Source organism: Prinia subflava, chromosome 22 (assembly GCF_021018805.1).
Source record: "Prinia subflava isolate CZ2003 ecotype Zambia chromosome 22, Cam_Psub_1.2, whole genome shotgun sequence".
Taxonomy (NCBI): Eukaryota; Metazoa; Chordata; class Aves; order Passeriformes; family Cisticolidae; genus Prinia; species Prinia subflava.
This window is the reverse complement of record NC_086268.1, coordinates 979,085-1,004,827: the sequence shown is the minus strand read 5'-3', so window position 1 is coordinate 1,004,827 and position 25,743 is coordinate 979,085. Positions and strand designations below refer to the sequence as shown.

The 25,743-nt window shown below is 58.0% G+C and overlaps 1 protein-coding gene across 3 annotated transcripts in view; it reads left to right on the top strand.

Annotated features, from left to right (window-relative positions):
* The window catches only part of DSCAML1 (DS cell adhesion molecule like 1), a 95,554-nt gene that overhangs the window by 50,573 nt on the left and 19,238 nt on the right, over positions 1-25,743 (top strand). Inside the window, exons 4-11 of one of the 3 annotated variants that reach the window (XM_063418000.1) lie at positions 13,286-13,432; positions 14,610-14,888; positions 15,584-15,859; positions 16,349-16,645; positions 18,597-18,869; positions 21,903-22,181; positions 22,379-22,498; positions 22,637-22,813. In XM_063418000.1, the coding sequence (XP_063274070.1) occupies positions 13,286-13,432; positions 14,610-14,888; positions 15,584-15,859; positions 16,349-16,645; positions 18,597-18,869; positions 21,903-22,181; positions 22,379-22,498; positions 22,637-22,813 (1,848 nt within the window). Of the gene's footprint in view, positions 1-13,285; positions 13,433-14,609; positions 14,889-15,583; positions 15,860-16,348; positions 16,646-18,596; positions 18,870-21,902; positions 22,182-22,378; positions 22,499-22,636; positions 22,814-25,743 lie in introns of those variants that run through there. The other 2 variants (XM_063417998.1, XM_063417999.1) reach the window with 2 other exon arrangements.

The following is a 25,743-nucleotide window of genomic DNA, read 5'->3' as shown; positions in this document are numbered from 1 at the left end:
AAAAGGGGGACACCCCAGGCAGGGACACCGGGGTGAGGCTGGCTGGAGCCGTGGGCCCTCAGCAGAGGCTGCAGAGCCCGCTCTGGGTGTGCACTGGAGCCCTGAGCCTTCCAGTGTGCAGCTTTCCAGACATTCCCTGCTGCTCTCCCTCGTTTGGGGACTCCCTAATCAAGGACATTCCTGAGCACACGTGTCACCTGCCACTCAGCACACAGCTTAACCTCATGCCATGTGTTTATCTCATTCCAGGACTACTGTCAGCAATGCCACTCTAAGCATAAACTTAATTATATCTCCTCGGGTAGCAGCAGGGAAGTGATTTATTGCTGCTTTTTGTTTCCTCCCTCCCCTCACCTCTCTGTGATTACGCTCCTGTTTGCTGCTGTGGAGATGCTGATGCTTGACTGCAACTTTGCTGCAGTTGCAGAGCCCGTGCCTAAAGTCGGTGCTGGCCAAGGGAGGCCTCTCAGTGGCCACAGAGCTCCCTCTTGGTGCCCTGTCTTTACACCCACCCCCTCCCCACCAAACCAACAGGGTGACTCAGCACATTGGGATTTTTGGATGGGCAAGTGGGGACTTCCAGGGCTAATGCTCTATCATGCCTTTTCAGAGGATAATTTTATTTTAAAATAATTGCTATGCCAAGGCAGGAGTCCCCTGGCTGAAGTGGCTCCTCGGGAGCAGCTGTGCTGGCTCCTCAGTGCTCCTTCAGCCAACAGCCTGAGATTTCCCATCCAGCCCTCCAGTGCTGCCTGGTTCTCCCAGCTCCATCCCCCACGTCTGGGGGTGCTGGTGGAGGCTCCTGCCTGCCCTGCCCTCTGCCAGGCTCAGAGGAGAGCAGAGAATTTGGGGAATGGTTTCTCTTCCCCGTGCCATCCACTAAGGCTCCTGCCCTTGTTCTCCAGGGAAAGGGAAGGTGCTTTAATTATTCCTGCCTTCTGGAAGGCTGTGGTAATTGGCAGCGCTGCAGAGAGCGAGGCCTGGCTGGGCTTCCAAGCTCCTCGATGCTTTTAAAAGACATTTCTCCTCTGAGGTGCAGCTGTGGCAGCCCCGGAGCACCTGGAAATACCCGTGGCTGTGAGGACAGGATGGGATCTGGGGGTGCAGGGGGGCACTGGTTACCTTGGGGTCCCTTTGATGAGTGGCCCAGGTTTTTTTACAGCCCCAGGTTTGAGTATGCAGAGCACAGCCCTGCCATAACGCACTCGGAATTTCTCCATGTGGTTTTGAACAAATTCCTGATTATTTTTCCCCTCATTATTCACCTGACAGAGGAGCAGGTTGAGTAATTAGTGCATGCGCGTGAACTTTGCAGTGTTTCTATGAATAAAACATGTGTGAATTGGCGGGGCACTGGCCCTGCTGCTTTAGCCTGTGCACCCACTCATGTCTGTCAGTGAGGAGCATCCCTGGCCTGTGCCGCTGTCCCCGTGTCACCCTCCCTGGGACAGCTCAGCATTTTGCAGTGAAAGCTCCTCCTGCCCGGCATCGTGCAGCCTCTGCTGCACTCCCTGAGCCCGGGCAGGAGGATGAGGAGCTTCTTTGTGTGCCTGTGATGGATGCTCTCAGCCCTCCCTGCTCCCCAAATCGCTCCCGTGCCCGCCCTTCCCGCGTGTGTGCGAGGCAGCAGCTGCTCGGAGCGGTGGCCAGCAAGGCTTGAATAGCAGCTGAAAGGGAGGAATAATTTGCATCCCGTCAGTTTTGAGAGGCACTTGGAGGCGGGATCTGGCTGCGGTGCTGCAGGGACAGAGGGACCCGGGCTGGGGAGAAGTGTTGAGCGTTCCCAGGCTGGTGATGGAGGAGGTCTGGGTGCCTGCCCTGGACAGAAGGGCTGTACCCAGGGGGTCTGTCCCTTTGGAGCTGGACATGCAGGGCTGGATGCTGTGTGCCAGCCAGGGGACACTCCCCAGCCCGTGCCACGCTGTCCCTTTGCACCTCCGTGTCCCTCGCTCCCTTCTGTGCCTGCCCCCGAGGGGACCCAGCCGTGGTGGCTCCCTGGGCTGGGCTGCTGCCCGTCCCTGAGCCCAGCCGTGCCCGCTGAAGCTGGCGCTGTGGCCTCGGGCTGTCCTGGCACGGCCAAGGCTGTAAAGGCACCACTGAACCGTGCAGAGCAGGAGGGAGCCCTGGGCAGGAGGCCAGCAGCCGAGGAGGTGTCCCCCAGGCTGGCGAGGGCAGTGTCCGTGCTGTCCTGGCAGGGTCGGGGGGCACCTCGAGAGCCTTCGGTGCTGGCACAAGACGAGGGGAATTCATCCTGAACGTGTCTGCAGGGAAGCAGAGAGGAGGCAGGAGCAGCACAGAGCGAGCTCCAGTCTCACACAAAACTGCGAGACAGGTGAGCGAGATGCAGCTCACACCTTCTGAGTCATGGGACAGTTTGGGGGTCCCAGCTCGCCCTGATCACCCCAAACTGAGTGGATTGCAGCGTGGGGGTGCGGGAGCCATGTGCATGTCTGTGCTGCCGTGGTGACAAGTGGATATTCCCCCTCCAAAAATGATGTGTGGCGATACCCAGGGGTGCCAACCCTCATGTTCCACTCCGTGTTTTCCCCAGGCTAAACCTGAACGGGATAAGAGCAGTGCTGGGAGCCAGGGCAGCCCCCGCTGTTCCCTGGACACCTGGCAGGCAGGTGAAAGCCTGGTGTGATAAGATCTCATCTCATTTAAGGACTTGGAGTCATGTGGAGCTGCCCGCTCTCCTGGTGAGCTGCCCCAGCATCTCGTTGCCTGTTGCTAGGAAATCACATCTGATTGCAGGGCTGGCTTTGCCTAAATCGAGCTCCTGGGCCAGGGGTGCTGTGCCAGCATCAGGAGGACACGGGATCTCTCTTCCCTGGGTCTGTGGTGTCCAAGGAGCTGCCCAGAGCTGGGTCCGGGGATTTGTGCCTCATCCCACAGCACCTGACTAATTCTTCTGGCCCAGAATGATTTTTGTGGTCGCGCTGTGAACTGTCGGAGTATTTCCCCGCCGGCTTTGGAGCCTGAACTGTTCCCCACGAGTGCCCCAGTGCTCACACGTGAGGCTGCCCGATGCCGGGGGGAATCATCTTGCTGGGAAGGCTCCGTGCCAGGCCTGCCTCCATCAGGACTGCCAGGTTGCTAAACAAAGCCACCGGGGCTGGTTTTCTTCTTGGACGTCTAACTAGGTCAACACACATTTGCCTTGTCTTAATAATTATTGATAAGCTGCAGCGGGTCATGTGTGCTGCGGGAAGGGGCTGCTCCTGCTCCCAGCTGCCCTGGCAGATGCTCTGGAGTGGATTTGTGCCGTGGCTCTGGTGGAACACCGGGGCTGTTTCCCCCTGGGATGGTGTGCAGCTCCCCAGCCGCTCTCTGAACCTTTCCAGCCCTGGAGTGAGGGTGAATGGAGAAGGGCTCGTGGTGACACACTGGTGGCTCTTGTGAGGACCTTGCTCCCTTCTCGCCCCTTTCCAAAGGGATGCTGAGCTTCACCCACATTTTGGTCTGTGTTTGCCGATTGCTGGGGGTGCTCAGGGAGGTGAGAGCAGGTGATGCCCCTGTCCCACCCCGCACCTCCCTCCTCTCCTACCACCACCCCCATGAGTGCTCCTGGCTGCAGGTAAAGTGAGGAGAAGTGGTTTTCTTCTGGAGTCACCCACTCCTAGAGGGTGGCACACAGGGAGGAAGGATCAGAGTGTCCCACAGGCTGGGGAGGGTCACCGTGAGCTGCCCCAAGCTGCCTCCACCTCCAAGCCAGGTGCCGATGGGGCTGTGCCACACGTGAGGGAATCTGTGCACCCCAGGGTGGCTGTGCAGAGCCAGCACTCAGGGTGGGTGCGTTTGGGGTCCCTTCCTAGGCGTGGACTCCTCTCTGTGCCTCCATAATCAAAGCGTGCAGACCAACTCTGGGCGAGGTGGAAGGCAAAGAATAAACCTAACCACCCTCTCCAAGCCGCTCAGACTTCAGAGCTGAAGAGGAGGTTATGTCCTGGGGATTTTTTTTCTGTTGCTTTTCCAGCACTAATGAGCAGGGAGGAAGTTCTCCTCTTTGTTCGAGTCGCGTTCACTGAATTTTTTCCCCAGTGAGGAGCAGGGAGGGGAGGAGGGGATGGGAGGCACCGCGCGTGTCTCGTGGACACGTGGGACACGGCAGAGAACGGCAGGGCGGCATCGGTCCCTGCACCCCTGAGTTTCAGGTGACAGTTTCTTTTGGGAGGCTTTTGGGTTCTCTCCTCAGATCAAAACAGGGTCGTGGCTTCAGCAGGATTCTTTCAGGGCTGGTGCAGGGCAGTGATGTGCAGCTCTCGTGCAGTTTTCCACCTTGCAGAGGGAGCTTCTGGCTTTGACTTCCTTCCACCATCTCTGGGTGGCTTTTTTGTGGGGAGCCTGCACCAGCCTTGCCCTTTACAGAGCTCTGTGTGCTCTCCTTGCCCTGCCAAGCACATTCTGGCTGTAGAAACACAGCCTGTGTGAGGATGTGGCCGTGGGCTCGGGCTCTGCTCTCCCTTCCTTCCAACCCAGTGTTTTTAAAAACCAGTCCGGATCTCTCTGCATGTGAGAGCAGTTGGGACGGCCGGGGGCTCGCTGGGTGACCTGGTTGTCTGGTAAAACTTCACCCAGCTCCTGCCGCCCTCCTGGGCCAGGGCTGCGGCGTGGCCAGCCCAGGCTCAGCCCCGAGCACAGGGACACTGTCCCTGGAGGTGACAGCCCTGCCACGCGCCCTCACCCACCCCAGCGCCCACTGCCCCTCCACGAGGGCTCGGCACGATTTAATCATAATGCAGCATGAATTTCATTAGCTCGTTTGCCTCTGAGCCCGGAGATAATTTAATCCCGGAGTGGTTTAGGAGGCGAAGCGCGGTTTTGTCTGCGGAGCCCCACTCTGGCCACCGCCAGCCAAGCCGGGCTCAGGGCTCAGGGCTGGCTGGGCACGGCCGTGGGCTGCTCACAGGGAGGGGGATGTGGCACTCACACCCTTCCCATCTCGTTAGCCGGATTTTATAGCGTGAAATAACGGCGGGAGCCGCGGCGCGAGGGCCGCGGCAGCCGGAGAGGGGGGTCCCTCTCACGTGCCTCTGATTTTCCTTCCATCTCATCACGGGAAGGTTTACTTAGCAAGCTGAAAAAAATCATTACATATGCTGCTAGTGGCCTGGTTAATTAAGATCTACAGTTCTCTGGGTAGGAAAAGACGACCTATATTTACTGTATGTAGGAAGACATCTGTCAGCTCGAAGTGCTAGATATCCCAGCGCAGGTTTGTCCTGCTTTTGCAGGCTCTGAATTGCAACTGTTTTAAGCTCTGATGCAGACCAAGTTAATTTTAAGATGACTGTTACTATTCTAAACATAAGGAAGGGCATATTTAGCCTCTCAGTACTCAAGAAGGCAAAACCCCCTGCATGTTTCTAGTAATTTTTCCCTAACAGTTTGCACAAAACAACAACAACAAATCCTATTTGGTTTCCGCAAAAGAATATGTTCGAGGGTGATCGTAAAATAGATTATTTTTAAATCTGCAGATGGTTTCCACATATTCCTCCTCAGCTCACTGCAGCTTTCCACCTCAGTAAACTGGTTTGTAATTTAGCCGAGGGCTGTGGAGCAAGCGTTCTGTCGTCTTGTTTTTCTTGTTCGCCTCCTTTACCCCCCCACGCCCCCCTCTGCTTTCTGTCCCCTTTCTCTCCTCTCTCCTTGCCTCTCCCCTGCTGAGGGGCTGTGGGTGTTGGGATGGGTGTGAAGGGACAGTGAGCCATGGCTGGCATTGCCGTGGCGCTCCCCACACCCCGTGGGCAGCCCCCGTGGGGGGCTCCTGGCAGAGCTGGGGGCTGGATCAGGGCTGGGGGTGATGCTGGAGCCCAAACCACGCTCCCCACTGCACTGCTCAGTGGGGAAGCTCTGCCACGCTGGGGGTGGCTGCTCCCACCCACAGGATCCCCTCCAGCCAAGGGAGTTATTGGGGGCTCAGGCCATGGGGAAAGGGTGAGGGATGCACAGCCCTGGAAAAGATAATTAGAGGAAGGATGCACTTTGAGTTCTGCAATGGCGGCTCCCCCCTCCCCCCGCTCCCTGGAAGAAAACACTGCTTTTTTTATTTCTTTGTTCTTTCACGGTTCGGCATTATAATTATTGAGATTTCACTGCAGGGCAAAATGATCATTTGACAATGTAAGTGGGGAAAATAATTCTCGTGTTATCCAGCAGCCTCACTCTTATTATAATTATGGCGAAACTCCTGCAGACTGAAGTGGGGGCAAAGAATTTCCTCCTATGTGGTGTTTGGCTTTTCAAGATTTCTCAAGATTTGATTGCAGATGGGAGAATTTTTTTCCCCTCCCATCAATAATCCGAGGTTGGTGATGGATGGCGAAGGACCAGAGTACCTGTTGTTTCCCCCTTTGTTTTCATTAGGCATTTTCCATTTCTGTCATTCTCAGCGTTGGTGATGGATTTTTATGAGCAAATATCTTGGTTCAAGCCATTCGGAATTGTTTGCACAGTAATGTCTGCAGCAGCAGCAAAACCCAATTAAAAAATCAGAGGAAAATTGATGCAAAACTGCAAATCAGCCCCTCTCGAGCTGGGGGCAGCGAGGGCTGGTTCTGTGCTGAGGCAGGCACTGGGGGTGGTGTGTTCACCCCGCCTTGGGCTGGCCAGGGGGGGCTGGGGGCGTGGGGTTTCTTCCTTTGGGGGGTGGGCAGTCCTGTGGTGTTGCTGGTGCTGTTGGAGAATCTTCAGATGTGAGCCATTCTTTCTGTTCCATCCTGCATCCTGTGCCATCCTCCATCCCATGCCATCCTCCATCCCGTGCCATCCTCCATCCCGGGCCATCCTCCATCCTGGGCCATCCTCCATCCTGTGCCATCCTGCATGCCATCCTCCATCCCGTGCCATCCTCCATCCCATGCCATCCTCCATCCTGTGCCATCCTGCATGCCATCCTCCATCCCGTGCCATCCTCCATCCCGTGCCATCCTCCATCCCGGGCCATCCTCCATCCCATGCCATCCTCCATCCCGGGCCATCCTCCATCCTGTTCCATCCTCCATCCTGGGCCATGCTCCATCCCGTGCCATGCTCCATCCCGTGCCATGCTCCATCCCGCACTGCCAGCGTGGTGCCCAGCATCCCTCACCCTCCCTCTCCCAGGCTGGGAGCGGTGGCAGGGAGTCACGGTGGTGGCAGGGGGCTCTGCTGTCCCCTGCCACCCCCGGGCTGATGGAAACGAGCTGACAGAACACAGGCAGCATTAGCCTAATTATGGCCATACCCGCTACCTCTGCGTGGATTTTCCTTTCTTAGCGACTTCCTGTTTTCCTCTTTGAGATGCAAATTTTTGCACAGTCCTCGATCCAGATTTTCTCCTCATTAGCATGAAATCTGACTAGTTCCGCGGTTTTTTAAATAGCAAATTAAAAAAAAAAAAAAATTAAATGCTGTGCACAAAGTAACGGCGAAGCCCCCCCGTGATTGTCGGGGGCAGGAGGTGGTGGAGGGGCTGGTGAGGATTTTTGGGAATCACTCAGCCACAGCCGCGTTTTTCCACGCCAGGCTGCTCAGCTGAGCGGGATGCGGGAATCAGCTCGGAGGGGCCGGCGGGCAGAGCCCCTGCCCAGCTCCCCAGCACCGCGGGCTGCCTTCCCAGCCCACCCATCCTGTGCTAGGGCAGGCACACGTTCAGCCTGTGGAGTATTTTGGTTTGTTTTGCTTCCTCCAGAAAAACGAGACTCGTCGTAACAGGAGGTTAAAAAAAAAAAAAAAAAAAAAAAAAAGACTCTCCAAAAATCCCTTTTTGAATTGAGGGTTCTCTTGGTGGATTTTATACGTTTTTATGCCTTCCGTAATCCCAGCCTGCTGCAGCTCAGCGCTGGGAGAGGGCTGGTGCTGGAGCCGGAGCAGACGGCACTATTTAGTGGTAAATGTCACTCTAGTAATACTCAGCTCTGCTCGGAAATAGAAATACAACCTCGCTGGCGTGCGGCGCAGTGAGCCGGGCTCGGGGCTGCCCTGCTCCCCTGCCAGCCCCGCGTCCCGAGGCTCCGGGAATGCCTTTTGCCTGGCATCGCCCTCCCCCTCCCCGGCTTCCCTGCCCGGCCCCTCCCTCCCCCCTGCTTTCCGCCACATAATGAGTTTGATAAGAAATTGTCTCGTTAACAGGATTAGCCATGGAAATCTCTAGTCCCCTCCTATTCATTTTGTAATGCTCTTCATCCTGTTCTGTAATTTTCTGCTGGTATTAGGCGGCTCCGGACCACCTCGGGAGATTAATTCCTCCTCCTTTGGCAGTGCCAGCGTGGCTGGGGACAGGGGGCTGCTCCACGGGCAAGCCCCGGCCCCGTGGCCCCCGCCCAGAGGATTCCTCCTCCTCCTCCTCCTCCTCCTCCTCCCCCGTGCTCTGGTTCAGTGGAAGTGTGTCACTCCCAAAGTCGCTTACGCAAACAAACCGGAGTGTCCCCAAACACTGCTGGCTTTCGGTGCCAAGCGCTCCGGTGACTCAGAGGTGGATTAAAACCCGGAGAGGCAAACTGTGCTCTCCCTCGTACCCGTGTGAATCCATTTCCGTGGGCAGCATAATTCCGGATTTACTTCTAGGAACATGACTCGCTAGACTGGCCCTTGGGTAAATAATGACTCTTGATTTAATAACTCCTGCCAGCCCTGCAGGATACCTCACTTCCGAGGGAGCTAATAGAGAGAGATCTCTCCTAACATCTGTTTTCCCAATTTTGCCGACTCGTGACCCTGGATCTGGGAAGCAGCATCCAGGCAGCAGAAACTGCCCGCTGCCAGTGAGTCCAGAGAGGATGGAAAACATCTGGGACACGCAGAGCTCCCGGTGCCCCACTCCAGCCACGAGCTGCCTGCTCCCACCCCGGTGCAGGGAGCAGGACTGGCAGTGGCAACTCCTGATTATGCCCATCCCATATTTCCTCTGATGTGTTTTCCTGAGCCCTGACAAGAAAATCCCTGGTTTTGCTGGAAAAGCTCTCCACTACCTCAGCAGTGGATGTGCAGTGCCCTGGGCAGCCCCCAGGGCAGGGGACAGTGTTCAGTGACTCGTGTCTCTGGTTGCCATCGTGTTGCAAAAATCTGATGTTCAAAAATCCCCTCCAGCGCTTTCTTTTGGATTTTTTGGCTTGTCAGATCCTCGGAGCACCAGGAGTGGGGACCTGGCACCAGAGCTGCTGGCCAGCAGTGTGACAGGGAGGTGACAGTGACACCCTCCTTGTAAACCTTTCCTGCTTTTTGCTTCTCTCTCTTGTTTCACGTCTCCCTCTCAGAAAAGCCATTTAAATGTAATTCTGTTCTTAAGCCCTCTCCCTCATGCATGCCTAATGAGCAGCCGGCAGAGGTGCCGGAAACGGCCCGAGCAGGATTCAATCTCGCCGAGAGTCGACAAGTCATTTGGAGGGAGCCCTGGGAGCGCGCCCAGTTTTATTACAGCGTAATTAGAAATAAAATCTTGTTGCGGGAGGAGAATGAGAGATGGGTGTTAATCCTGTAACGGGAGGAGAAGGAGCCGTGCTTGTAAAGGAGATCAGGGAGGGGAGGTGGGAAGCCCGTCACGACTCCCCGATTCCCACCCCTCCTCTGCTGTTCCCTCTGCCCTGACTCCCGCAGAAACCATCGGGTCCTTTTGTCGGGAAAGGGCCACTGCTCCTGGAGGAGGATGAGGAGGATGAGGAGGATGAGGAGGATGAGGAGGATGAGGAGGATGAGGAGGAGCCCCTTGGTGGGAGCCCGAGCTGCTGGCTCAGCTGGCGTGGCTCACGTTACAAATGCCTGTGGCTCTGCCAGGTGGGAACCTTTGGCTGAGCTCACAGCTCTGCTGCCCTGGCTCCGCGGGAGAGCTCTGCTGCCTTTGGAAGGGCTGGGAGCAGTGACGGCCTCCAGCTCCCCTGGGATCCCCACGGCAGGAAAACACGTAAATAAATCTGTCAGATTTGTGCAGGTCCTATGAAATTTGCATTGGGCTGGAGTCACGGCTCCTCTTTAACATCTTCACCAGGGAGGGATGCGGGAGCTTTAATCCCAGTGCCCAGTCCAGGCCCGCTCTGCTCTCAGCTTTTGCTGTGGCACGGGCTGGGCTCAGCCTGCTGAGAGGAAAGGCAGCTCTGGTGCATGGCCACCAATGCCAGCCAGCCCCTGTGCCCTGTGTCCCCTGCCCCAGGGAGGGAGGTGGTGACCAGTGCCATGGGGCGGGCAGGAGTTTCCATCCTGGCTGGGTTTTCTGTGGATGTTCCTCGTCCCCCATGGTGGGCAAATGGCATCCTGGAACAGCAGGCACAGCAGAGGAGTGCTGCTGTGGCAGCGGTGGAAAATTACAGCCTTTGCTCTTTGGGGCTTCCCCCGGCGTGCCTTCCCCCCGGGAGGCGTTTGTCACTTTAAACGTGGCCAGAAATAGCACCAAGCAGTTATTGGATTTGTCCGGGACGCCTTGGGATGCACATGCTCTGAGTAGGGCTAATTCATAAACGCTGGCACCTATTGATTCTGCAGCAGTACCAGGGGAGAGATATCTCATTAGTCTTATGAACTATAAAACGTGCTCCCTCCTGAAGCCCTGACCCCGCTGCTTTGATAAATCTGTACTGGATAGAGCAGGAGCTGGTAACCTGCATCCACTGTAATCTTTCTCCTGGAATTGGGAGGCCCTTGGGAATGCTGCTGGGGTTTCAGGGCCACCACTGGCAGCTGGATGCAGGGGAGGTGTGTGTGTACTCGGTGAGACCATGCAGGAGAGCCCCCTCTCACCCTTATGCCTTTCCCCAGGTGAGGGGCCAGGTCCTGGGAATTTTGGGAGAATTTAGCTTGTGGTGGGCTCTTGGCTGTGTTTGATCCAAGGGCTTTGGTGAGGATGTCCAAAGGCAGCAGCTCAGGTGTAGCTGGAAGAGTTCTTAGAGGCACATGGCTCCAGCCTGGCCACGGATGTGCTTAATCCTCTGCTTCCTGTAAAGCCTTCCCCCTCCCGGCAGGCAGAAAGATCTGATCTTACTTTGTGACCCTCGACGTTAATCTGCCTGGCAAACTCAGCAAGAAGTCACTTGGGTGAGGTGTGTTGGAGCTGCTTACGGCAGGGACATCTCCCCTGAACCAGCAGAACATTCCTCGACAGAGCCACTTGTCCTCTCCCAGAAGAGGAAACCAAAGGAAGCTGTGCTGTCAGCTTGGGTGGATCTCACACGTGATGGAACAGTGTGCAAGGGGCAGATGCCTCCTTTCACACCACAGTGGAGACGTGGATCCTAAACCTGCAGGATTTCTGCCCGTTCCTGTCCCTGGGGAGGTTGTTCCAGCCCAGAGCCTGGATTTCGGGCACAAGGCTTTGTTTCCAGCCCAGAGCACAGCAGCACAGGGCTGTGGATCCCCAGGCACGGCCGCGTGTGAGGGTGTGGGCTGGGGCTGCCAGCACTTCGCAAAATACAGCCCCGTTACCATGGAAACCCGCTCCCCCCATCTCAAATTCCAGTGCAGCCAATGTTCTCTGCTTACTGGTTTGATGGGAGATGAAAAATTAATGTTAGATTTGCATGTTATTGCAGTGCCACGGGACCACTCCCCCTGCCCTTCCGCGGGGGTCGCACGGACCCCGGGGTGGCTCCGGCAGGGGGAGCACAGCGCCCGCCCCTCCTCACCCCAAGTCCCGGCAGGGGCTGCCATAGGGGTGCTGAGGTGCCACAGCATGGGAGTTTTGGCTGAGGTTTTGTCTCGTGACCCCCAGAACCCTCCAAGCAGGGATGGAGTCCCAGCGGTGTTGCTGGAGATGTGGGGATGGCAGCTCCTGGGGATGGGGCTGCCAGCTCAGGGAGGATCAGCATAGGGTGCCAGCCTGGTGGGTCCCTGTGCCTCTGTTAGCCTCAGTTGACTGGCATTATGATTCATTATTCGCTGTTTTTGCTGTTTGGAGTCCCTCATTGTCTTGCATCGAGCAGTTGGAGTCAAACAGGCACACCTGGCTGAGCCACAGCTGGAACGGGCACTGCCGGCACAACTCGGCACTGCCATTGCCCTGGCTCGTGCCAGGGACACTCCCTGGTTCCCTGGGTGAGGATCCCTGCTTTCTGCTGGTCTGTCACCTGCAGTATTTGCAGGGAATTGGGCCTGAGGTCCTGCCCAGGGTGTGGGAGCCAGAGTGCTCTGGGAGCATCTGCCTCTTGTCCTCTCTCACTCGTGCTTATTCTGCGCTCCTGAGTTTCACCACGGAGCTTTCTTCGTGCCTAAATTGAGAATATGCAGGTGCTTCCAAAAGGTGCTGGAAGTAAAAACAGTTGTTTGGCCTCATCAGCTAGATCTTGGCTTAGCAGGCGTTGTGCAGGACTTGAGGGAGCCATTTGCAGATGTTGCTGATTTACAGGCTGGGTTTAAAGGTTTTCACTGTGAGCATTCAGCTGCACTAAATTACCTTCAGCAGTCCTGGGGTTTGGTAGGGGGTGGTTTTGCTGGCAGCACGGTGCAGCTGAGCAGATGGAGCATCCCATCCCAGCTGAGACTGGTGCTGGAATAAACCCCAAGGCCCCACAGAGCTGGGGGTGAAAGCCTTGCTTGGCACAGAGGGGCAGAGCAAAGTGCTTTCCAGGTGGGCAGGGAGCCTCTCCAGGGCCTCGGCTTATCCTGCTCTCCATGTAGCCACTACACAGGCTTTTCTATTGGTGTTAATTACTGTTATAATTCATGATGAATTACAGGGGTCAGGAGCCAGCCAAAGACTCCTTTCCCCTGTGCCAGGCTCCAAAACCTGCTGGCCTGAGGGGGCTGCTCCAGCAGCGCAGCCGGGGCCGTGCTGCCCTGGCTGCTCTCCCGCCACCCTCCTCCCGGGGCTCCAACATCAGCTCAAGCCCTTATTTGTTTTCACATGATTCCAAGTAAGTTAAGCTAATTATTAACTCAGCGGGACGGATTCACTTTTAATTGCCGCGTTGCCATGGAGCGTGTGGCACCGCCGGCGGAGCGGCGTGTGCCGAGCTGGGTGCCACAGGCTCTGCTCACCCTCTGCAGCCACGGCCGGCCTCAGTCCCGCCCTGGGAGTCAGGTGTGTGTTAAGACACCCCAAACCTCCCTTCCCACCTGGGCAGGTGTGTGTGCTTGCCAGGGTGAGTGATGGAGGGAGGCGGTGCCCACAAGGTTTCTGTGGCTCACCCAACTTCACCTGAAACTTCAGCCAGAGCTGCACCCCGAGGTGGTGGCGGTGCAGGGAGGTGGAGGAAGGTCCCCCTTTCCCTGCCACAGCTCCGGTGCCAGCTCGGAGTGCAGGGGCTCTGCCTGACCCGAGTGCTCAGCCTGGGGCCAGGCAGGCTCGCTCACTCTTCTCCTCCCTTTGTGTCTCCAGAAAATAGGTTTTTTATTACTTCTTATGGAGGTTTGTACATATCGGACGTGCAGAAGGAAGATGCCTTGTCCACCTACAGGTGTATCACCAAGCACAAGTACAGCGGGGAGACGCGGCAGAGCAACGGCGCCCGGCTCTCGGTCTCAGGTGAGCCCTGGGGCTGCGGGCGAGGGGCGGGTCCCGTGCCCGGGAGGGGCCCAGCCCTGCCCGATGTCCCCTCCCCTGCTCGCTTCCTAACCCGCTCAGGGAGCAAGGGCACCGCCACCTCGGGTCCCCGCAGCGAGGGGACATCCCGGGGCGGGGCGGGGGTCCCGCCGGGGCGGCGCAGGGGGCTGGCAGTGCCCCGAGCCGGGCGCGGCGGTGGCGGTGCCGCGCGTCACCCCGAGCGGGAGGCGACGGGGCGCGCTGCGATGCGATGTGACAGCCCGCGATGTGAGCAGCCTGACGCGATGTGACGAACATGCAAGCGATACTGCGGCGGAGGCAGTGCAGTCCGGAGTGCCGCGTGTCTCGGGGCGCTCCCGGCTCCGCTGACTGCCCAAATTACTCCGCTCGGGAGGGAGGGAGTTCGCCCGACTCGCAGCCCCGGCGCCGCTCCCTGCCATATGCTGCTCCCACCCCCGGGTGCTCCCGCACCGGCTCCTCGAATTAACCCCCCGAGGGGCACGGAGGGGGGATGCAGGACTTGCCTAATCCTGCCTCCCGGGGTCCCGTGGGTCCCAGCCGTGCCCGGCCTGCCACACGTCCCAGCGGTGCGTGGGTGTCGCCGGGTGTATCATCCCCGATCCCCCCGCTTCGATCTGGCCCGGTCCCCTCCTGGTCGCTGTCATTATTTACACGTCACGGCGTTTTACTTCTGCTTGGGAGTAATGAAAGAGGTTTCTTTCCCCTGGAATTTAATTTCACGCCTGAGACTTAGTGATTAATTTTCTCCTTTCCCAGCTGCCTGATGGGCCCTTTTGCTTGTAAATTTTGAAATGTGCCACAAAATTTGTGTATTTTGCACCAATTAGGTGTCACCTTGAGTAATTCCTCCGGTGCTGAGTTTATTTCTCCCATCAGCTATTTAGGATGTGGTTTTTTCCCTCCTCCCCATGTGCCTGGTGTCCTGGCTGCCAAAGGCTGTGCTGGCAGGGTGTGACAGGGCACCCCGTGATCAGCAAGGATAATGGGGGTTCCCTCTTGCACTCCCACACCAGCTCAGGGGAATGGGGAGAGCCAGTCCCTCATGGACGGTGTCACCGTGCCGGGGGTCTCCCGGTGTCCCTGACACACCTCACTTCCTCCCCTTCCCCTGGTGAGCCCAATTCCTCTCCCACCGCAGACCCGGCGGAGTCCATCCCCACGATGTTAGACAGCTTCCAGTCCAGGGAGGTGAAGGCGGGCCGGCTGGTGGAGCTGCCCTGCATCGCCTCGGGCTACCCCAACCCGGCCGTGCGGTGGATCAAGGACGGGCGGCCGCTCCCCGCCGACAGCCGCTGGAGCAAGCGCATCACGGGGCTGACCATCAGCGACCTCCGCGTGGAGGACAGCGGCACCTACATCTGCGAGGTGACCAACACCTTCGGCTCCGCAGAGGTCACGGGCACCCTCACGGTCATAGGTGAGAGCCGGCGGGGAGGAGCGGCAGGGTGGGGGGCTCAGTTCTGCTGCCTTCTGACACGTAAAGCCTTTATCAGTGTACAGCTTTAGGGGTTTATACAGCTGTATAAACAACAGCCTTGTGTTTTGGCACAGGGTTTGGCTCACTGGAAGCCACTGTCTTGCACGTGTCCGACGTGTTGGGTGCTTCTGTGCTTTGCTTTGTTGATTTACATAAAATTCATGTCGATTTACATAAAATAAGCTCTAGCCAAACAGTAAATACCATCTGGGCAGGCCAAGAATTTGTCACGTGCTGTTTTCCTGGGGGTTCCTCCTGTCACTGGGATCCTGGCAGTACCAGAGCCGCTGTGCCTGCTTTACCTGGAGCAGCACTGCTGAGCCCGGTGCCGGCCAGGCACGGCCAGCCTGCTTGAGCCAGCCTGGTGTGTCCCCAGCTCGGCGCTGGCCCTGCCACACGGAGCACATCTTCCAGCCATCCTGCCACCTCCCCACAGCACTCCCTGGGGGCCTGGGGCTGACGTTGAGAGCAGGGGCTGTCAGCAGCGGGGACGGTGGCAGGGCCACCTGCCTCATTGTGCGGTGACATTTAGCGCATAGCCGGGCTGGCACTCCAGGGACAGGAGGAGCAGAGAGAGCACAGCGGGGACGAGCCGCCTCCCGCTGCACCACCAACGCCTCTCCCCTCTCTCACAGACCCTCTGCGTGTGACCCTCACACCAAAGAAGCTCAAAACAGGCATCGGCAGCACCGTCATCCTCTCTTGTGCCCTCAGCGGGTCCCCCGAGTACGTCATCCGCTGGTACCGCAACACGGACCTGGTGGCGGTGGATGACTACATCTCCATCCGGGGCATCAGCAACGAGACCCTGCTCATCACGGCCGCTCAGAAGAGCCACTCTGGCGCCTACCAGTGCTTCGCCACCCGCAAGTCCCAGACGGCACAGGACTTCTCCATCATCACGCTGGAGGGTGAGCTGGCTGCCCGGGCTGGGGGCTTCTTCCTCTCCCCTCTCTGAGGGGATGCTTTGTGCATGGCTGGGGGGCAGGCAGACCCACTGGGGTGGGGGTTCTGAGGCTGCTGCCAGCCTGTTCCTGGGCTCTGTGTGCAGGGACACAACATGGCCGGGACAGGGAAGGACCAAAATAAGCATTGACTTGACATTCCCAGCCCTTGGGTAGCCCATTCGCCAGGCAGCCCTCCCTGATCCAGCCCACCAAGTGTTTGGACAAGGGATGGGCTCTGCTGAGGGAGGTGTCCCCTCAAGCTGGCATCTGTATCAGCCACTGTGTCCCCTTGCCCCTGCCGCAGGGACACCAGCACGGCCGTGTGTGTGTCCCCAGCTGTCCTCCCATCCTGGCTGAGCCTGGGGTGGGAGCTCAGCGCCATCCTGCTGGCGGGTGACTGCTGCTGCCTGTGGCTGCCGCTCCCTGACCCCCGTCCCGCTGGGTGCCCCCCAGATGGGACCCCCCGCATCGTCTCCTCCTTCAGCGAGAAGGTGGTCAACCCCGGGGAGCAGTTCTCCCTGATGTGCGCCGCCAAGGGGGCCCCGCCGCCGACCGTCACCTGGGCGCTGGACGATGAGCCCATCCCGCGGGACAGCGGCCACCGCTCCAACCAGTACACCATGTCCGACGGCACCACCGTGAGCCACATGAACGTGACGGGCCCGCAGATCAAGGACGGCGGCGTGTACCGGTGCACCGCGCGGAACTCGGTGGGCAGCGCCGAATACCAAGCGCGAATAAACGTAAGAGGTGCCTGTCTACTTTTAAATATCAGAATAGGACTTTTACTGGGCTTTTTTTTTTTGGTTTTGGTTCTGTTCCCCCCTGCCACCGGCTGATCGCTCCTCCTCGCCTCTCCCTCTTCTTCCCAGCCGTGTGGATCTCCCTGGCTGCCCCAGCCTCCCTCCCTGAGCCCTGTGCAGCTCCTCCTTGCACACCTGCAGGGTTGAGCTTCTCTGATGCTTAAAGCAGGAAGTTTAACAAAGTGGGAAAGTACTCCAGAGGCTTGGAGAGCTGGAGCTTGGCTTTGCAGGAGTCAAAGGGCAGCACTGTCCACACTGGGGTCCACTCTCACCCTGCCAAGCCCTGCCTTGGGGTCTGCATAGGGTGGGCAGGCAGCCCCTGAGGGATGCCATGCATGGAGAAAGAGGTGGCAGTCCCAGAAATGTCCCAGGTTCTCCTGTGCTCTGCCAGCTGCCCCCGTTCCCTACAGGAGCCCCACTCCTTGGCAGCCACCGTGCCCGGCGGCACCAGGATCTCCATGACAAACGATGATGAGGCAGCACGTGAAATCGTGGAAAATGAGCTTTGATTTGTCATGTCTGTATTTTCTTTGTCTGCTAAAAGCCATGGCCGCGTTAATCACCGTGTTATTACGGCTGCAGCGCGTTGTCGGTGTGTTCTGGGGAGCACTCTCAGGCACGGGGTATGCTGTAAGCCCCTGCCCATTAATAATCCCCAATTAAAGCTCCCAGGCTTACAGGTGGGAGCGAGACAAGATAAGGGAGCGTTTATTTGTCTGCTGAGAATGAGGGTTGAAGGGCTGTGTTTGTCTGTGTCTCAGGTTTGAAATGGATCTAGTGGCTTTTTGGCTGGGATCCCAGGAGTCGGAATTTTGCTGCCGTTTACAGCTGAATTTGGAGGAAGTTCATCCCTCAGCCAGGAGAAGCCAGAGCAGCGTTTTCAATGAGGATGTTCCCTTGTCTCCCTTTTTCCCCTCTCTCAGCTCTTGATGGGCTGTCACTAGATAAGATCTGGGTTTCTTTTTCAGTGGCACAGAGCATGTCCCTCAGACAGGCCCAAGACATGGTTACAGAGCGAGATGCTAATTCCTTTCCTCCTGCTCCTTCTCCTAATGTGTCCTAGAATGAGAAACACCATCTATCAGCTGATCCTGAGTGCCTGTTAAGCTGTTATCCTGCTACACCCTCACATGAGGAGTCAAGACAGGGTTAATCTTTAGATTACTTTGCTATTTTATGCAGTGGCTGGGAGAACAATGTAATTATTGATGCATGAAACCTCTCGTTTAAAGGCTCACCTGCAGCATTCTCCCCATCCTCAGGCAGCTCCAAAGCCAGACAGAAACTGGTGGCTGTCTGGCTTTTCAGTGACACACAGGTTGGCAGTGGGAGGCACAGAGAGGTGGGGTCAGGCAGGTGAAGTGATTTTGCCAGTGGAACTGAGGTTCCCACAGCAGCTCTTGCCAAGGATGCTTGGCACAATGCAGGCAGCTTCCTCCTGGGAGAGGCAGAGGGAGCTGTGATGAGGGGGAGCTCTCCCCATCTCTCCCATATCTCTGCTGCTGCCAGAGGAGCAGGGTGGGGGCATCCCAGGCAGCCACAGTGCCCAGCACAGGCACACAGACACAACCTGACCTCCTGCAATGGGCAGCAGTGGTGTGTGTGGGCTCAGCTCCCCAGCCCTGGGGTGGGGTTTGCTGTTTGAAGGGTGGCTGTGCCCCGGGAGCACAGCCCTGTTTGCAGGTGAGGCAGAGGAGGATGCAGCCGAGAGCTGCTGTCCCCACACGAGCTGAGAGGAGCCCGTGCCGCCTCCTCACCCAAACCAGGCTGGCTCCCGGCTGTCCTGGTCACCTCCTCTGCCTGTGCAGCTCGCTCTGGAATAGCAGCAGATCTGCATGCAAGCAGATGGCCCTTCGGAATTAACCTAGCCTGCCTCTTCCTTCCTCCCCAATATGTAGGTCCCCCGAGCATCCGCGCCATGAAGAACATAACAGCGGTCGCGGGTAGGGACACTTTCATCAACTGCAGGGTCATCGGGTACCCCTATTACTCCATCAAGTGGTACAAGGACTCCCTGCTGCTGCCCGATAACCACCGCCAAGTGGTCTTTGAGAACGGCACCCTGAAGCTGATGGATGTGCAGAAAGGCATGGACGAAGGGGAGTACCTGTGCAGCGTGCTGATCCAGCCCCAGCTCTCCATCAGCCAGAGCGTCCACGTCACCGTCAAAGGTGAGGGGGGGACACTTCCCCTGGATGGCAGGGAGGGCTCACCTGGCTTTTGGGATCTCCCTGCAGTGGGATGGAGGCAGAGGGGCAGCACACAGGGAACTGCACGGCCAGGTGGTGGCTGTGCTCTGTATCACCAGGCATGGGAGCTCAGCCCTCGGGAGCTGGCTTGGCTACCTGGTCCTGCCTGCCTCCGGCAGCTGCCCCGAGCCACGCTGTATCCATTTCCCCTTACAAGTGATGGAGCAAGGATTTATGGTGTAAACATAACGTATTAAAGCATCTAACCTTTGCTTGGATCACCTTCACCGATGTTTTTCTGTGTGTGCTAGCTTTTAAAAAAATAATACTCTCGGTCTTCCGAGCGCACAGAACATCTTAAAAGCTTCTCCAGGCCATCAATTATTCAGCCCCATTGAGGGAGCTATCAGTCCTAATGAATTGAGCCGGATGCATTCCTTCCCAGTGACTGGCTGAGATTGCGCTGGGAGCGCGCTGCTCCCGGATCCCCCGTGCTCAGGAGCTGCCGGGTCGCCTCCGCCCGTCGCCGGCTCGGTGTTTGCAGTAAATCATTCAGACAAACACGGCGGCGCTGGGGACGGAGCCGGCCAATTGTCATCCTGCCTCTCACCCAGCGGGGGATTCGTGCACTGGATTTACTCTGATCCCTCTCCCTCCCCTCCCAGCCACCATTTTCTTATTAGGAATCAGGTTAGCGAGAGAGCGCATCAGGCTGATTAGAGATGCTACCACTTGATTAGCTAATGCTCTTCTCCAAGGTTTCCAGAGGGGAGAGCAGGCTGTGGGTAACCTGTCTAAGGGCAGTGCGAGGAGCTCTTCTTGCCCCTGGGGTCTGCCCTGCTGTCCTCACCTCACGTGAATCCCTGTCCATGTGGAGCCCCAGGGCTTGGAAAGAGGCCAGAGATGTTGGTCTTGTCTTGGGACAGCTGGGACAGGCAGGGCTGGTGTGGGGAGATCATCTCAGGGTGTTTGTGAGCAGTTAAATAATGGAATTCGCTGGGAGGTGCCCTCAGAGGGTGCAGGATGCTGAAGTTCAGCTGAGGATTTGTGTATCCTGGGAAGCAACTGCTACTGAACCCTACCCCGTGTGGATTTACTGCCTCGATTAGTGGCCAGCGATGGGCTGAGGGAGGCGAGCAGGCTGGAGCACGGTGCAGCACGGGCCAGATGTCTTCATTCCACTGCTGGAGATTTACACCCAGCCCCGCTGGCTGAATTCCCCATTTCCTCTGGTCCTTGGATAAAAGGCCTGTGGAAAAGAATAGCAAAGGCCCTAGAAGAGAGTCAGAGACTGAATAAACATAACTGTGTAGCACGAGGAGCGGGGGGTGGCGTGGAGCACCATAAAGCTTTTACAGCCCCAAGTGCCTGGTGACCACATGAAATGCCACCAGTGAGTTATGCGGGTCCTTCTGATCACACAGCAGTAAAAGCTTTACAATTCCCTCTGGCACTGCTCCCCCCAGGAACAGGGATGTGCAGGCAGCCCCAGCCCTGTTCGTGAGGCATCATCTCCATCTCGTGCTGAGGGAAGCTCCTGCCCAGGTGTAGCTGCTGCTGCTTAGCCAGGGAACCCCAGGATCCCAGTTTCAAACCTCCCCGCTCCATGGGCTTTGCTGGTCAGGGGTGCTGCTGGGGGCTCTTCCCTGCACTTCCCCAGCAGCACAATCCAAAATCCAGCCTCCTCCAAGGTGCCCTGACAGCTCCTTATTCCTGCAGACATCTTTGAAGGTTTTAATTAATCCCGTGCGGGTTGGTGCTGTCCTGGGGCTCCCACACAGCTCTGCTCAGGTGGCTGCAGCGTTTTGGGGAGCGCGGGGCTGACACAGTGCCAGGGCACTGGGGGGTGATGCTTCACCCCGGGAAGGCAGAGGCTGCTCGCAGGGTCACCGCTGGGCTGGAGCTGCTGGGCTGGGCTCTGCTGTGGCACCGTGGGCAGGGTGCTCCAGGCTGTGGCCAAGCGAGAGCCTGGAAGCTCTGGAGAAAGGAGAATCGCAGTGGGAAGTGATCTGGGAAGGAGAGGGGAGTTGTGAGCTCTGTCTGTGGGAAGCTGGAGCAGGGAGAGCTCGTCTGTTGGCCAGAGGGGCGGGTTTGGAGAGGCGCAGATCCACAAGCCCATCCCCGCTCTGCAATAGACTGCAGTGCATTCCCAATTAATTATTCATTAATTATGGAAAACAGGCAGCACTGGCTCCATGGCTCTGGCAGCTCGAGCCACGTTGCTGTTGGTGGCAGAGGGACATGAGGGACAGGCCAGCTCTGCCTGTACCTGCCTGCCCGTGGCCGTGGCTCCCACCTGGGGGACAGTGACAGCCTCTGCTTGCCATGCTCTGGATCAGGCAGCAGTGCCAAGACCTGAGTGCTGGGATGGGCCCAGGGTGGAGGTGGGAGCCCAGGGAGGTGCGTGAGGGTACAGGGAATTGCACCCATGCCTGCATGAGAGGGCAGCTCCCTTCTGCCAGAGGGACAATTGGCAGGCTGCTAATTTAATTATGGAGACTGCAGAACGAGGATCTCATCTACCAGGTGCTGAGCCTTGTTAAGCTAATTGTCTCCCTCTCTCTGCTTTCTTCCCCCTCCCACATTGCCAGAGATGCTGCAGTTGCCTAATTAAGTTATCAGAAAGATAATGGCTGGTTCTGAATCCAGCACCTTTAAGAAAAGCATCCATCTAATAATGGCTTTTCTGTGAGTGAAAATGCTGAGGTGGAATTTCGGGTGGCACGTGCTGGGGGTGGCCAGGGCTTTCCCCAGTGCAGGGTCAGCATTTCTCCATCCCAGCCTCAGCAGGGTGGCCCTGCCAGGTGGGAGAAGTCTTCCTGCTGTTCTCTGCTTGCTGCCACCTCCTGCTGTCCCCTGGCCTCGTTCCTGGTGGAATCAAAAGCCTGTCTGAGCTTCCAGGCTGCTTCTCCTCCTGGGACAGCAGCTTCCCCGAGCCCCACTGCAGCCCAGCCCACTGAAGGAAGGCTTTCCTGGGATGGGCTCTCCAGCATTCTCTGCCTCTCCCCTCGACAGTCCCTCCGCTGATCCAGCCCTTCGAGTTCCCGCCAGCCTCCATCGGACAGCTCCTCTACATCCCCTGCGTGGTCTCCTCCGGGGACATGCCCATCCACATCACCTGGAGGAAGGACGGGCACGTCATCCTCTCCGGCTCTGGGGTCACCATCGAGAGCAAGGAGTTCATGAGCTCCCTGCAGATCTCCAGTGTCTCCCTCAAGCACAACGGGAACTACACCTGCATCGCCAGCAACGACGCTGCCACCGTCAGCCGGGAGCGGCAGCTGATCGTGCGGGGTGAGCTGGGGTGACCCGGCCACCTGCATCCCCCACCCCCTGGGACAGGGAGGGAGGGCAGCACAGCAGGGAGCAGAGGGAATTGGGGAGGGTGAGAAGCAAGGCTGAGCCAGCCCTGTGCCCACAGGCGGTGGGGAGTTGTAGGGATCTGATGGGGATTTTCCTGCAGTGACCCTCCTTTCTCCCAAACTCCTCAGTGCCTCCTCGTTTTGTGGTCCAGCCCAACAACCAAGATGGCATTTACGGCAAAGCCGGGGTGCTGAACTGCTCTGTTGATGGGTACCCCCCTCCGAAAGTCATGTGGAAGCACGCCAAAGGTAGGGATGGGTCACAGCCGTGTGTGGGGATGTCACTGCAGGCTGGGGAGGGTCCCTCAGGCATGGCCACCCCAGCTCTGAGCCTCATGAGAGCTGCTCTGCCTCAGCTGAGCTCTGTGTCCCTGTGTCCCCTCCTAGGAAGTGGCAACCCCCAGCAGTACCACCCCATCCCCCTGACGGGCCGCATCCAGATCCTGCCCAACAGCTCCCTGCTCATCCGCCACGTGCTGGAGGAGGACATCGGCTACTACCTCTGCCAGGCCAGCAACGGCGTGGGCACGGACATCAGCAAGTCCATGTTCCTCACTGTCAAGAGTAAGTGCCAGGGCTGTGCCACAGGGCATCGTCACGGGGACAGGGACCCGCTCCTGGCATGGCCACAGCAGTGACCCGGGGAGCAGAGGTGGGCACGGTGAGGGTGGCTGTGGGACAGGAGGGTGGCTGTGGGACATGGGGTGACCACCAGGGCCTGGTCTGGTGCAGCCTCCTCCTCTGTTCTGAAGGCTCCAGCCTCACCAGCCGTGCTCCAGCCTCGGCTCTGCGCATCCCCACGATCAATGCGGGGCACGGGAGGGCATTGATTCCTCCCCTCCAGGGACCCGCTTCCCTTTTGCTATTAAACACACTTTGTCTTTAATAAAACCAGGCAATCAATCTACATCATCCAGGAGGAAAGGAAATAGCTGGGCTGCTTTGACAGGGATGGGCTGGGAAGTGTTGTTAGACACCGTGTTTGAACTGTGTGTGTTATTGGATTGCTCTCCCGTTGCTATCAGCAGAATGTATAATTGCCAGCTCCGTGCTAGTTACTGGGCTCGTTGCTGCTGGGAGCATTCAAGCCTCCAAAAGGAGGTGGTGGAGGGGTTCCAGAGCCACCACGCTCACTCCTGGTGTCTCCAGGAGGGGCTGGGGTCAGGATTGGGCTCAGAAGGACTAAACTTTGCCTTGACCATGCTCATGAGGCAGTGAGCAGAGGGGATGGAGGCTGCTGGGGAAGCCGTGGGAGCCAGCACGCCCTGGTTGTCCACCCAGGATGCTGTGGGCAGAGGGGACGTGCAACCTTCTCTGGTCACCACCGTGCCCTGGCCTCCCCTCCCCAGCCTGGTGCTTTCTTCCCTGCCACCAGCAGCTGTTTCTCTCAGGGGCTTCTCCCCTCCCCACCCAGCCCCTGCCTCCCCAGGTTCCTGCTCCCCTCCCTGTCAGCTGTTTAATTTATCCCTCCAACTGATGAATCAAACCCAGCGACTTCAAACAAGGCACTTCAATGAGGCGCAGGTACAAAGTCGAGGCGATTAATCCCGAGTGAGCGTGCCAAGTCTGGGAGCCCGAACCGGAGCCGTGTCCCTGCTATCTCCTGTAATTGCATCCCAGGACAGGTTGCTTGCTGACTTGAATAGCACATAACCTTATTATGCGAGTGCTTTTGCATCTCCCGGAGCCCTCGCTGCCTTTGAAAAGGTTTGGATGAATAGGTAGACGAAGCGCCACAGCCAATTAAGCGTTAGATGGGCTCTTTGTTTTGTTTCATTTTGGGGTTTTTGTTTGTTTAGTGAAATGTCAGCCCAATTAAAGGGAGATCAGCACTGGCTTTCCCTGAAAGTCAGGCCGCTGCGGACTGAGTTAAATGAGAGTTAATCAGAGCCCAAACAAAGCGTGCTGGCGGTCAGCAGGGGAGAGGGCAGTGCCACAGGCAGCCGGTGTCACACAGCCCCTGCCCTGGTACCACAGCCAGGGCTCCAGGGGTGAGCTGGGACAGGCAGGTAGCATTGGACAGTGCCTGAGTGCCATGGACCTGGCAGAGCCAGGAGCAGCTGCATGCTGCTTTTGCCAGGGGGTAGTGGGTGAGGAAATGAGGAAATTTGCTTGGGAAATGTCACCCGTGGGGTTGGGGCTTTCCTGTCCCTGGGTGCCAGGGCCCCTGGGCTCCCACGGCATGGCAGCCTGTCCTTCCTGCTGAGGGAACTCACCAGCATCCAGCGGGTGCAGCGTGGAGGGGAAGGTGGGGAGTGCTGGAGTGTCTGAGCTGTGCCCGAGGGGACAGAGGGCTGGGCTGGGCGCAGGTGAGGGGCCCAGCAGCGCGTGATAAACGCCATTTAGCACATGGCTGCACACCTGCCCGGGTGTCAGGAGCGTGTGGCATGGGGACAGCCACGTCCCCAGGGTCCTGCCGGCTGTGCCAGAGCGGCAGCACCCGGGGCACCGGGGAGGGGCCCCTCTGCCTGCTCTGTGCCAGCACCCCGATGCCAGGGGTCCAGCCAGGGGGCAGGTGCAGGGGTCTCTGTCTGTGGTCGTGGCACAGCCCTCTCTGGAAGTTCGCTGCCACACAGCACGAGCATAACTGATTGCTTCCATGCAATTTGAATTAATCTCATGCTTCAGGTGAAACTCAGCTAATCAGTGTAGAAAGGAAGCTGAGACGGGTGCAATCAAATTAACATCACAGAGCCAGCTCCAAACAAGAAAGAGGGGGGCGAGGGAGGCAGGCACAGCCCTTGTCACCCTTGTCACTGTTCTCATTCAGTTGTCACCAGCGCTCTGCGAAGCGGCTCGTGCCCCAGCCGCCCATGGGACGGCAGCGTGCTGGTGGCTTCCTTTGTTCCCAGACTTATCTCTGCCCAGCCAGTGGGACCAGCCTCTGCTTGTGGCCTTGTTAACAAGGCCGTGGGCACAGGGAGAGGCTGGGCCCTGGTGGGCACAGAATGGGGGGCACAGGAGGTGTTGGAGATGAGCTCTCCCTGAAGGAAGCCCGTCTGCCCAGAGTGCTGTGGCTGATGCCACATTATTGATGCCCCTGTGCCCAGGAAGGGATCACACCCTGGTCAGGAGCAGCCCTCAGCCCCCTTTGGAGGTCCCTGCAGCCAGTCCCAGGCAATGTAGTCCCTCTGCAAGCTGTGGAGCTGCTCCAGGGCAGGTGTTGGGCACCAAGGCCCCAATCTGTGCTATCCTCACAGCTGCTTGGGGTTTTCTTGGGGTTTGTTGTGCTCTTTTCCTGCTCTGGACTACGTGCAGCTCCCCTGGGACCCTGGCAATTGAGAGAAGTTGATATGTTTACATCCAAGGAGCTGCTTTTAATCAAACATCAATAAGTGCATTTCAGTGAAGCAGAGCCTGAAACGGAGCTCCTCTCCCGGGGCCTCTCCTCGCTGGGAAGGGGCTGGTGCAGCCAAGGCTGCTGCAGCCCTGAGGGGCTGTCCTGCCCCTTCATCCCCACAGCCACACACCCTCTGCTGCTGCACCGTCCTCCC